At 41.7% G+C, this 13606-nt stretch overlaps 1 protein-coding gene across 7 annotated transcripts in view; it reads left to right on the top strand.

Moving 5' to 3' along the window:
* SIPA1L2 (signal induced proliferation associated 1 like 2) overlaps positions 1 to 13606 on the top strand; it is a 231949-nt gene that overhangs the window by 191172 nt on the left and 27171 nt on the right. For all 7 annotated transcript variants that reach the window (XM_030935894.1, XM_030935895.1, XM_030935889.1 and 4 more), the window contains 3 exons: positions 5856 to 6080; positions 9739 to 9892; positions 12510 to 12729. In XM_030935894.1, coding sequence (XP_030791754.1) covers positions 5856 to 6080; positions 9739 to 9892; positions 12510 to 12729 — 599 coding nt within the window. The remainder of the gene's footprint in view (positions 1 to 5855; positions 6081 to 9738; positions 9893 to 12509; positions 12730 to 13606) is intronic.

Raw genomic sequence — 13606 nt, 5'->3', positions numbered from 1 at the left:
CTGTTTACAGCAACTACCAGTGTCATTTTTCTGCTTGTTTCCAAGGCCTTCCCTGATTCAGCTCCAAGTTACTCTGACTCCTGCCCACAATACTGGAGGGCAGAGTCAGTTGAACTAAGAATGGGAATATTTCTTGCAGGTACCTAGTGCTGTGAGGGAGCATTTCTCCAAATGATGGTGCTCAAGGCAGACCTGTAGCCATCACGGTGAAAGGCTTTTTATGTTCCTTAGGCTCCCCTTCAGAGTCTCCCCTCACCCTGCCACTGCTAGGGGATACTGAGTGTCATTCAGGGACCTTTACATTACAAGTTAAAGAAACTCCATGCTGATTGGTTCACGCAACCAGGGTCATATTAGGGCTCATGTAACCAACAAATTGAGCACTTGCAAGGTTCTGCTTGACCCAGCAGCTCAAAATGATACTGCCCAGGACCAGGTTGCCTCCATCTTCCCACTCTGTGTGACCATTTCCCAAAATCTCAGCATTCTTCTTTTGGCTGAAAACAGCTGTGCCACCTGCAGACCTCCCACAGTCACGGTCTTCTGTCCCCAGGGAGAAAGTGGTTCTTTCCTAGTTTCTGCAGAAGAAACAGGTTTCTGCCTTCTCCAAAGCCAACCCCCCCCCCCACCCCCATATCTCCTCACATGTTCCTAGCTCCAATCATGTGGTTAGGGGGTAGCATCGCCTCGGGCGGTTGGGGCCCTCAGCCTGGACTAGGGGATCAGTCCCTCTCGCCAAGCCATGCAGCCGAGAAATGGCAAATACAGCCACTGCCCCAGAAGAGAATCAGGGCATTATTTGACCTAAAGAAAGGGGAGTGGACGCCAGAGAGTAGAAATCATGCGTGTCCACCATGCAGAGGGAGCTTAGGATATGAAGATTATTTTCAAAATAGACATTCCTACTACTTTTTTTTTTAACCAGTTCTATTTAATAATTTGACTTAAAATAAGTTTAGTACTAATAACTAATATAATAATTAAGGATTATCAGTGAATTTGGTTATCTGAATTATTCCTGGCTGAATTTCAGGAACAGTGGTCATACTGTAGAAACCATCTCGGGATTGTACAACCTGCTAACATCTAGTTCAAAGTTTAGATGATTTGTGAAAGAGCCAATTTCATGACACCTTTTTGGACAGATGTCATTGACCTCACAAATAGAGTTTTGTATTATTATTATTAAGTAAAATTTCTATGGAGACTGCCTTCAGAGCACATTCATTTGTTGATATTTGGTAGGGATATTTACCGGCATTTGAAATGGGTTTTCATGATTACCTTAACCATTTGCAAATGTAATGGGCTAGACTATTAGAAAGTATATGACAGTGCTAGATTGTATTTCTGATTGATTTTGCTTTCTTCCACCACTCCGAACTGGATGTGGCCCAGCTGTTGTATAAGTGACAGATGTTGAGTGAGAAGAATCCTTTACCACTTGGCTGCCCTTTTCTTGTGATTCTTCATTGATGGTGGCTTTGAAGCCACATTTCAACTTGCGTCCTAGGCTTTTGCCCAGCATGGAATTCAGTCATTGAATGGAATCTTTTTAACACTTCCTCTTGCCTGCCCTCCGACCCGCACAAGAGGCGAGGAGGAGGGATGGGATATACAGCATTTGCCTTGTTTTCTGTGTGTTGAGTGAAAGGCAGGTGACTCATTAGAGCATGAGGGACCAACCTATCAAGCCACACAGATTCTGCAAACTCTGAAATGCCAACCCCAGCTGGGGCATGGGCGGCCATGAGGAAGGCTCCCTCAGCACCGTACTTTCCTCTCCTGTCCCAGTTCAGGCAGCCTTGCAGTCCCCTCGAGCCGAGGCCTGCTGCTGGGGGGTCTGGGTTGTGACTGACAGTAGCTCAGGTAACAGAAGAGCAGAATAAACTTTCAGAAACTGACATGGGTGACCATCCTGCCTAAACCCACATCTCTGCTTCCAAGTGCTCCGTGCCCCCTGACCTGTGTGTTATTTTCTTCATAGCACCCACCCCTAAATCAAATCATTTGTGTTTACTGCATATTCCTTCCCACAAGAAGGTCACTTATAGCTACCGTCCCCTCACTGGAGCATTCATGTTTTGAGCTGATAGGGTCATGGCCTGTCTTGTTCGCTTGTATCCACAGCACTTAGTACGGTTCTGTGCACATGGCAGGCATCTGAATATTTTTTGAATGAAGACATAAACCAGGAAAAGTGCTTCATAAATGCTTATTGATGAAGTTAATAAACCAGTGCCTGGGTAACATAGGGAAGTAGGAGGAATGTGGGATCCACCATTCCCAGTTCACCGTGTCAGGAGTCCCAATCAGTATATGGTGTACTCTTAATTCTTAACTGTGGTTTTTCACCACCGACACCATAGCAGCCTCCTCCAGCCCCAAGCACACACACACGCATTCCTTGGCAGCCACCCGGGAGTTAAATAAGTACACAATTGTGTATATGGCACAATTCCAAGATTGTACTAAGGAGGCAAAGGGAGGACTTAAAACTCTTTAGGACAAGTTACACTCTTGTGAGGAAGAGGGTAGGGGAACAGGAATCATCTATTTAGCAGAACGAGCATGTATCTAGCCTGCTTTCTCCTGCTGCTCAGTTCTTGTAATTCAGCACACACATTTTTTTCTTTCTTCGAGGGCAGGGCATTTAGATAAGAGCTCAGAATACCAGGCAGTATTTATGCTAACCTAACTAAGGCTTTGCAAAATGAAATAAATCAACTGCAAAAACAAACCCCATATTCTGGATTCGCCTGTAAATGGCACATACGATGTTGGGCTGTTTATCATCGTTCACGCCACCATACCTTTCTCCTAGTACAAATGATTGGAGGTCGGCAGTATAACTCTGAAAGAAGAGCATTAGTCCAGAAGGAAAGGATTCGTGAAAAGTGCGTAGACAACATTCCAGAATGTTGTCAGCATTGGAGAACACTTCTGTAATGACTGCTACTAAACAAGGAATTGTGCCATATTACTCATCAAATGGATTCTGTATGTTTATTCTTCAAGTTAACTTTAAAATATCTTACAGTTGGGATAAAAGACATTTTTAATGAAATCTAATTTTTAGAAAATGTTATAAAACAAATGGCAAAATACATAGAGTTTGCGGCCTTTGGTCATTTTAAGGGGGAAAGGTGAGTAACCTACACACACACGTGCAGCGTATTAACTAGACTGTGACTTTGAGTGCCCCAGTCTTCAACAACAAAATATCTTAGAGATCATCCAAGGCTTTGAAATACATGAGACACACGGGTAGTGGAAGGCAGTGCACAGTCCTTCATCAGGTTCTTAATGGGGAAACTAAGGCCATAAGCCTTACTGGGACAGTCGGGAAACTAGCAAGTGGACTGTCTGTTAGATGACAGTATTGCATTAATGCCTGACATCCTGTACATGATCATCACTTGGTTAACTATGGGGGATGTCCTTATTCTTGGGAAATAAATGCTGAAACATAGGCGTATGATGTCTTCATGCTTGCAGCTAATTCTCAGATGGTTCAGAGAGGAATTAGTGGATCTAGAAAAAGGGTATGTGGGTGTTTATTCTACTATCCTTTCCTTTTCTGTAGCTGTGAAATTTTTCAAAATACACTTGGGAAAATAACATACAGGGCTTCAGAGCTCATTATCTATACACACAGTTTTCATGTTAGGGCTCCCTAACTGGCATGCACCCCAGTGAATGGGAAGAGTCCATTAGCTCCTATTCTCCATATGCCTGTTGATTGCTTGCCTTACTCCTCAGGTCACCTCGGTCACGTTGCTTTACTGTTCTCTTGACCTGGTGTTCCGTGTGTGTGGATGTCGTTGAAGAGGCAATGCGGCATCTTCCCAAGACTCACAGTTAGTGCCCAGAGGGAGGGAGCCACCAGTCAAACTCAAGGGCACCAGACCAGCCACCAGCAACTAAGTTTCTTCATAGGAGTAGACGAGGGGCTTTGTTTGTTGGTCTTGGTTAATTTTACTTAAAACCGCAGTGTTTTCCAAAACACAGAGACCCTGAAAATGGGTCCATTTATTTTGTTTCTTTATTTTCTCTGGAACCTCTACAAAACATTCATTTTAATATCATTCTTATTTTTATACTTTGTCTTTTATGATACTTGCTTTATACATGTATCAGAAAAGGTCTGTGCTCACCTTGGGTTTCAGAATAAGATTGTATTTCAGCATACTAGAGGAGCTTGCTACCTCAAGAACCCTGTGTTAAACTCTTTCAATAGAAAGGACTCCTACTTGTGAATAATCCTGTCCTGCGTCACTTCCTATAACTACATTTATATAATGCTTACCCGCCGCTACACACCGTTCTAAGTGCCTCACTAATACTCAGATTATCTTCAGAGAAACCTTCGGAGGTAGATACTGGTATTATCCTCAATTTACAGATGAGAAAACTGAGGTTAAGAAACTTGCCCAGGGTCTGGCAGTGGTAAGGGACAGAGCTGGTGTTGAGACCCACAATCCTCACACTGCGCTCACATGTCAAGTTTACTGAAAGTGAAGTCCACCTCCCCTTCTCAATGCTGAGATTAGACCTGTAATTTAAACTCTTAAAATTTTTCATTTTTTATAAAGGAACTTCTATGCATTTTTCGTAAAACATATATTGTTGATCTTTCTAATTTAAGAAAAAGATATTTCTGGTGGTGGTGAACTGTCCACTTAATTTCTCAGTCAGCCGGGGGTGGGTAGTCCTTCTGGCCTTAGCTTAATGACTAACCTTGAAAATTTTTATTGTTTTTAGGGCCTCTGTCTGTTTCAGTATTGTTGCTGTTGTATCATATGATAATGCAGCAAACACCCCTGTAACTACCACCAGGTTAAGGACTAGAGCATTGCTGTGTCTGGAAGCTCTCTGCATCCTACCCAATTACAACCCCTTCTCTTCTCCCTTGAGGTAGCCACTAACCTGGCTTTTGTGATAATCATCCCCTCATTTTCTTTACATTTTCCTGAATGACATGTTGTTTAGTTTTACCTGTTTATGAACTTTATTAAGAAACTGGCTCATGATCATTGTATTCTTTGTCACTGGTTTCTTCTCTACATTGTTCATGAGATTGCCCAAGTCGTCTGTAGCCTCAGTCCATTCATTCGTAGAGTATTCCATGTATTCATTCATAGTTATTAATCGAATATCCTTCTACTATTGATGATTTTGGTTGCTGCCATTGGGGAGTTCTTAAAATCAGTGCTTCTAATCAACATTGTTCCATGTTGACAGTTGCACGTGCAGCAGGGGTTTATTTTATGTGTGCCTATGCAGTGGAATTGCTGTATCGTAAGCTCTGCGGGTGCACACACCTTCATAGGTAATGCTCAAACTGTTTCATGCACTTTTTACTCCCACCAGCAGTAGGAACGTACCCAGTGCCCCAGTTCTTACTAATACTGGGTCACCGGGTATTGCCAGGCATTCCCATTTTTGCCTGTCTGGTGAGTATGTAATGGTATTCCATTATGGTTTGCATTGGCATTTCCCTGGAGACAACTGAGTTTGAGCACCTTCTCCGACAAAATATTCACCATTTGAGTTTGTTCTCTTTTGAAGCATCAGTTTAGGAGTGTTGCCCATTTTTCTATCAGATTTCCCCAGCCATGTTTTTAACATCCTTCCTGCCACAGGCATACAACTTGCACGTGAATAACCTTAGCCTACGTAAAATGAGGCTTCCTAGCAAGCTCCATGGTAGAAAGAAGCTCCATCTGCCTCACTGGGCCCGATTTTGCTCTCGGAGAAAGACTTGAGTAAAGCGTTGTGGCTCTGAATTTGGCTGTGTGCCAGCACTGCTGAAATCGGATGGTATTGCAGCTTTTGTCTGTTTTTCTCCTCAGTGGTTCTCACCATTCAGGAAGCCCTTCGGCTCACTGTTCAAAAAATAGTGGGTCTCTGGATTCATCCAAAGTCTACATCGTGTCTCACAGCAGCGGACAGCAGGTTCCCGGGTCCATGTCCAAGCCCTACCACAGACAAGGGGCAGTGAACAAATATGTCATCGGCTGGAAGAAATCAGAAGGCAGCCCACCGCCCGAGGAGCCTGAAATGACTGAATGTCCCGGGTAAGGTGGTTGGCTGTTCTTCTCTGGTCAGCGTTGTTCACTGTAGGGATTGACTGAGCAAATGTATTTTCCTCCCAAAGGAAATGCATTTACTAAAGAAGAATAATCTAAAAACATCTTTCTTAAACTCTTTAAATGATGATGTTTATATTTCTCTATAAAATTCTTCTCTTGATTTTTACATTAAAAAAATGAAAAGAAATCTGTGTTCTTTGCTTTTATATTCAAATCTGCCTGTAATAGAAAAGTCATGGTAACATGCTGCTGATGGTGTGAGTATAGAGTCTCTATAAATACACAAGGTCAAAGGCAGTTCGAATTCCCACGGAGTCCCGTGTGTTTCTTAAAGTTGCCGTGTAAGTGACCTCCTAAAAGAAAAAGTATTTTTCTTAATTTTAGCATGACTTCCAATTTTCCTTTTAGTTGTTAGGTTTGAGGTTGAGGGCAGTGGTGGGCATGTAGGGAAGGATGCTTTGTATCTGTTTGAAAAAGAAAAGATTTAAAAATACTGGTAACCCGTCTTACAACACTTGTGAAAACTATGCTGATGCCTCTGTGAAGAGACAGGTAAAGAAATTGCATTTCAAGAATGCAGAGCAAGGCTGGTTGGGGCTAAGGAACTATTTGCTTCTTTTGTAAAGAAACTTAACAGAATACTCATGCTAAATTATCAGGTCTGTGTGCTCTGCTGTACCTGCCTGCAATAGTGTCATCAGGCGTGTGGTGCCAAGCATGGCATGCACCCACTCTGGGATGGCTCTTCAGAGAGAACCTCTAGATTTTGCACGTTGCCAGTGAACTAGTATCACCTTTTTCTCTTAAAAAAATGATCCTATGTCTTAAATACAGCTGATATGATTCTGCCTTCTAAATTAAAAATTCTTTTAGTGCTTAAATTGAACATGGAATCTTTTGTTAAAAAAATTATGTCAGTCATTGCAAATGACTTATTTAGGAAGGAATTTCATAGTGATAACTAGCCCTTTTTATTATAAATGAAAATGTTAGAGTGATACATTGGTATTTCTAATAAGAATCTTCTCAGTGCTTCACAGGAATTCATTCCAAGCCTTTTTTAGGTTCTATGAAGTATTTTTAGAAGCATTTTATATGTCGCCGTAGTACTATGTTTAGGCGAAAGACTCTTGGAAAGTCAGGAAAGTGTGAAAGGAGCCCATTTGGACAGTTTTCATGCAAAAGCCTGGGGTTTATGCATTTCCACACACTGGTTTGATGGCGCTAATGCTCAGTGAGAGCGAGGCAGTGTCAGGAATGAGGTGAGAAGGGGGTTTGTGTCTCTGAGTCACAGGCGGTGTGCACGCTAGAGGAGACTGAGATTGTGTCTCCGCTGGACCTCCCCACCTGAGGTCCCCTGTGGTGTGGAAGGGCAAATGGCAGTCCTCACATATGTTTTTGGGTGCACCTGGGAGGGGAGGGGCTGTAGAAGTTCTTCCATCCTAACTTGCATTTTATGGGGAGGATTTGAGCTCAAACTGGTTATCCCAAGAGGCCGGTGCTGGGATTTGAGACCAGGGCTCCTGGTCAGTGTGCCGGCTCATCCTGGCAGATGGAGCAGGCGCCCCAGGCCCTGCCCAGTAACACAGTGTTTCTAAGGCAAGGCAATCATACAGGACTGCACTAACTAGATTTGAAGTTTTATCAAAACAGTGTTTACTGTTTTCAGTGGATCACTGAAAGATTTGCTTAGAAAACAGTCAGCCAAGTACATCATATTTTTAGTGTCTCATTGTGCACTGAAGAACAAATCAGTTGTGCTCTCCAGAAGTTTCACATAGACTGGTGATTTCTCAAAATCATATTGTGGAAGCCCTACTGTTAATTTTGTTAATAATATTGTCTTACATTTTTAAATAATATAAGCAAATGAACCATTCTGTCTCAGGCTTCTGTGTACCCATTCATGCTGTTCCCTCTGCCTTAATTCCCTTTGTGAGTTTCTGAGCCTGACCAGCACCCTCCCAAAGGGGATTGTTCTCTGCACCTGCTAGCCTAGTACTTCCTACAGTGACTTCACGCTTGATCGGTCATCTCAGCCTGCAGAGCACACACACCACGTACCCACCACATGCACACACACCCGGACTGGGGTTTCTGTGCAAACCCCATGGCCTGCTTACTTCACTACTCACAGTGTCTGGCACAGAATTAACCCTTGGAGCATATTTATGACACGTCATTGGATAATTTCTTTAAATTACTAGTTTAGCAGAGAAAGCTAGCGATTTTTATTGAAACACATAGAAACTAGAACAGCACATTGTACTCATAATTATGATACAATATTTTTATCCATGCAGTTATTGGTAGGACCTGGGTTTTTTCCCCCACATCTTTCCCAAAACACATGGGGCCTGGAGCTCTTGAGCACCACCTAACTCACCTCAGGATCAAATGTTGGGTGCTTCTTGGATGCAGTCTTGTTAAAAACTACATTGTTTTGTCTTCCTTATGTGGCTTTTATGCAAAAGCCCTCCAGTGTCTTGGATTCTTCTTGAAGCTCCTGTTTTCATGTCATGCCATCCCACAAGCCAACTAAATCCTCAGTAATGTTTTAAAAGTTAAGAAAAGCTTCTTTTTCTTTTTTTTTTTTTTTTTTTACAGCCACTGTTTGTTCATGTTGTAACGGTAGCTTGTGCTTCAAGAACTGAGAGGTACAGGGAAACCTGTCCTACCTCAGGAACAAAGCCATAGAGGATTTTAGAGAAATCCTTCTTAATTTTGAGCGTGTTTGTGTATGTTTCTTATTCTAGTAATTTCCCAGTGAGCTGTCATACAGTGACAAGATAGCCTAGCTTTTGAGATAAAGAGTCATCTTGGAGGCACACAGCAATAACATTTAGGTCGTCCTCCAGCTCGCTGCTGTGGGCTATGAATTCCTCGAGTGTTATGTTTCAGGTTGTGTGGCAAAGACCGTTTGCCTCCACAGACAGTACAGCCACTGACGACTGTGTCTTCAGGAATATTTGGTTGCTCAGATTGTATTTTCAGGGTAAACCTTTTTAGAATGACTCCCCAGTTTTCTCCCTGAAAAAGAGCTAAAAACAATAATTCAGCTTGACACTCTTTCGTCATCTGTCAATACATTTTTATATACTGATAATTAAGGGAGACAGCTGCTTTATTTATCCAAACAACTTTGTGAAATTGCTGATAATAAAACATGCTTCGCACACACGTGAATTGATTAGTCTTAAACCCCAGGCTCCCTCGGGTGGCTTCCTCTCTGTTGCCCGGGTGCCATCGGGGCTCTGGTTGTCCAGCCGCGAGAGCACACAAGGGTTGTATCAAAAGACGTGTGATAATCTCTGATGAATTATTGAAACTGTGTTTTCTGATACAGATTAGGAAAGGGAAAACACAGCCGTATTTTAAAAGTTGGCTATGTATTTTTTTCATCCTGGGTGATCTGATTTGTGTCTGAATTATTCAGGAATCTAACTTTGTAGTTGAGCTCATTTCACAAATGTGGAATGGCATGGGAATTTGGAGCAAATGCAGCAAAAGTGAACCGACTTTAAAGACCTGAGAATTGTTTGTATGCATTTGTGGTTGCTGAAACTGGTTACTAGGTTTTAATTCTTACCACTACAGGCACTTTACAAAGAGGCTTAATTTCCATTCTGATTGTTTTCAACAGGATGTATAGTGAGATGGATGTCATGTCCACAGCAACTCAGCATCAGACAGTAGTGGGAGATGCCGTTGCAGAGACTCAACATGTTCTGTCTAAAGAAGATTTTCTGAAATTGATGCTTCCTGACAGCCCCTTAGTGGAGGAGGGGCGAAGAAAGGTTAGTGACTTATAGGAGCTTTGAAGTTACCAAAAACACTGAAAACAAAAAAAAAGTCGAAAGAAACTCAAGGGTTTCCAGAGTACTCCCACATGCTTCATCTCTCGTGACCCTACTAACGACTCACTGCACATAGTTGACTGTTGTCAATTTTGATTCTATCAGTATGTAAAGGGAGCCTGGGAGAGGTTAAGAAGGCTGTTTTTAAAATCTCAGATAGAGCTAAAAGTCAGGCTGGCCTAGCCTCAAATCCTGGCTCCAGCAATGATTAGCTGCATGACTTTATGCAAGTGACTTGGCCTCTTGACCTCAGTGCTCTCATCTGAAAAAAGGAGATCATAATAATTGAATTGTGAAGTTAACAGTGAAGGTAAGAAGTAATGTGAGAAGAGCCCAGTACAGCTCCTGGACAGAACTGGTGATTGTGAACAGTAGCTATTAAAATTCACACCACCTGACTTTTGTTCCAGATCTCTAGCCTCTGCTCCAAGCTATCTGTTCTTAAATGTAATCCTGTTCCAGAAGTGGAGTGGAGTTAGACAGCACACTGCTGGGCATTTTAAACAGGGTTGGAACTCGCACACTGCCGTTTAGAGATATGCAGAAATTATAGAGAAGGCCACGCTTAAATCTTATAAACCACAACCCCAAGTTCAATGGCATACCTTTGTCATTCACAATGTAGTACTCCCTCGATAATGTTAGCTTGCTTATTGGCTTTAGTTTCATTATTATTACAATCTCTTAAGCCACTTTGCTAAACAATTCAAAGTACTAAAAAGGACTTAATAAAGGCGATTTAGCCCAATCACCCCTTTTAGCAAGTAACTGAGTCCCCAGATGGTGAAATGTGAACTCTTCATAAATATTTGGTGCCAGAGTCAGCAACTGAGTCCTTGTCTCTCACTTCTAATCCAGCACTCCCTGTTGTTCATATGAAAAGGAAAAAGGAAATCAGGTATTGCCATACTGACCATGATCAGGGTAAACTGCAGGTCTTTGTGCTTCTGTCTTCCCTATAGTAAAACAATTCTGCAATTAACTTAATTGTGTCTTCAGAACAACACTCTAATTAGACACTACTGCAAAGCTGCTTTAATCTAATATGCCTGTAATCAAGTTCTGAAGAACCTGCTGGTGGTGTGTGAGGAGGGAATCCCGTAAGAACTCCATCAGAATGAGTCTTTTTTAAAACACTTATATCAAGTCATGTACATGATACTGTATAAGCTTGGATGCAAAGGCAGACTGTTGTACAAAGAGTGTAAACAGCTCTTCTTTTTGGAGGGTTAAACTTCTTGACATGTGTTTTTCTTCTAAGACAAATCACCTTCATTTCATAATGTAAATTTAACTTTGTAGCTCACACACATTCTAGTTACCATTCATCAGTTGGAAAGACTTGACAGAATGGAAGGAACACATACAATAGGAATATTTTTAGACTTACTGCTACAGTCATAAATGTAAATAGCCATTTCTTTGTTTGATGTTAACATTCTGGCTTTTACTATTGTTTACCTAAAAGGAATGTGGTTCAGTATGCAAAGGAATTAGTTGAAAATTCAAATTTGATTTAACTTTTCTTGAGTATTTGACCACTGATTTCTTTAATAAGAATTTTCCTTACCCTATCTGTAATTAAACACCACAATAATTTTAATGGTTCATTTAAGTCTGGTTATGATCCATTATTGTAACTCAGTTTTCAACAGTTATACAGACTTTTGCAAGTGATACCTTTTTTTTTTTTTTTTTTTTTGAGACAGAGTCTCGCTCTGTCGCTCAGGCTGGAGTACAGTGGCACGATCTCTGCCCACTGCAAGTTCCGCCTCCCGGGTTCATGCTATTCGTCTGCCCCAGCCTCCCAAGTAGCTGGGACTATAGGCGCCCACCACCACGCCCAGCTAACTTTTTGTGTTTTAGTAGAGATGGGATTTCACCGTGTTAGCCAGGATAGTCTCAATCTCCTGACCCTTGTGATCCACCCGCGTCGGCCTCCCAAAGTGCTGGGATTACAGGCGTGAGCCACCGCGCCTGACTGTAAGTGATACTTTTAAGTGGACAGTAAGACTTTATTGGACTGCTGCTGTTTTTTTGAAACGTGTTTATGAGGCCTACAAAGCTTCAGTGTTCAAAATTAGTCTTAGTATTACTTAGATTAGATTGAACCTCACATGTAGTTGATTGGTAGAGAAATTGCCTAATATTACAATGTAGTCATTTCAAATTAAAATCAAACCAGTATTGTGTGAATAACTATTTGAATAACTGTTGCCTTAAATGGCAACCTTATATAATTCCAGGAACTATCACTGCTATAAGGTTATGGAGGTTTTATTTAACATTTCAGAGTTAATAAAGCTGTGCATGTCTAAGTCATGACGATATTTCATAGAATGTCAAAGGAGGAAAACATAAAATCTAATAACTACATCCAAGCCCTGGTGCATTTGCCTTGATCAACTGCTTGCCGCGTTTGGCATTCCTGAGCTAAGAGAGAAAACTCAAAGAGGCTATCACAATAGTATGTGAAACCACTGGACTTAGTCAAACAAGCCCCATGCATTCGTTTTGTTAATGTCTGTTCCCTCCTCTCACCTTGTTTAAACCCTAGTTTTCGTTCTATGGGAACCTGTCTCCAAGGAGGTCGCTTTACCGCACGCTATCGGACGAGAGCATCTGCAGCAACAGGAGGGGGTCCTCCTTTGGCAGTTCCCGGAGTTCCATGCTTGACCAAGCACTGCCCAATGACATTCTGTTCAGCACCACCCCACCCTACCACAGCACGCTGCCTCCGCGGACCCACCCCGCACCCAGCATGGGGAGCCTGAGAAGTAAGTGAGAGGCTGGCTGATCGCACAACTCCTGCCTCACTGGGCTCTGAGGGTGGCGTGATTTGGGAGTTTGTTTTTGTTTTTATTCAATGTGTATTATTTGGTGTTTTTCTTTTAAATAATTTTCAAATATAAAAGCCCCAGAGTGCCAGAGTGGACGTTTTTTAAAAGTTGGGTAACACTACCTATTTTGAAAGCAATTGAGAAACTCATATTAGGTATTTCTGTCAAGTCCAATAGTGACTTCGGCATCATATCTCAACTGTCATATCTATAAAGGAAAAAAATGTCTAAAGCCTGATTTAAAAAAAAAAAAAAAAAAAAGGAAAGAAAAGTCCGATGTAAGGAGTGGGTTTTCGAGTGGGTGGACAGCAAGGAGGGACGTCTGGTTTTCTAGCCTTCAGTTTCTTCTTGCAGTTCAGTACCTGGAGATGGGAGGTGGCACGTGTGCCTCGGAGACCTGGCTTGTACACTGGGCTTTGCCTGTGGGCGGCTTTGTGTCCTGTGCAGATGCCGTGTGTTCTCTTGTGTCCCTGCTTATTTCAATTTACTAGTCACAGGTCAACCTGATGATTTCTAGATGATTTTCCTTCAAATCCTAAAAATCTTTGATTTTCACATAGTGTCAAGTCTTCATTAATGTCAGTTTTTAAGGGCACTTTTTTTATGTTAACCTTATTTCCTTTATACATAATTATTTCTTATTGTACAGAAAGAATGGGAATTTAATCAGAAATATATTCATTGGCAAGTTTTTTTTTTTCATTTCATCACAGAAAATATCTTTAGAACCAATTCAAACTTCATAATACACTTTGAAGTCCCAGGCTAAATGAAATCAAAGTTCTAATAATGTATCTAATATTTAACATACTTG

The sequence above is a fragment of the Rhinopithecus roxellana genome, chromosome 8 (assembly GCF_007565055.1).
Source record: "Rhinopithecus roxellana isolate Shanxi Qingling chromosome 8, ASM756505v1, whole genome shotgun sequence".
In the NCBI taxonomy this organism is placed as follows: Eukaryota; Metazoa; Chordata; class Mammalia; order Primates; family Cercopithecidae; genus Rhinopithecus; species Rhinopithecus roxellana.
The sequence above is the reverse complement of the archived record's forward strand: the minus strand, read 5'-3'. Positions and strand labels throughout refer to the sequence as shown.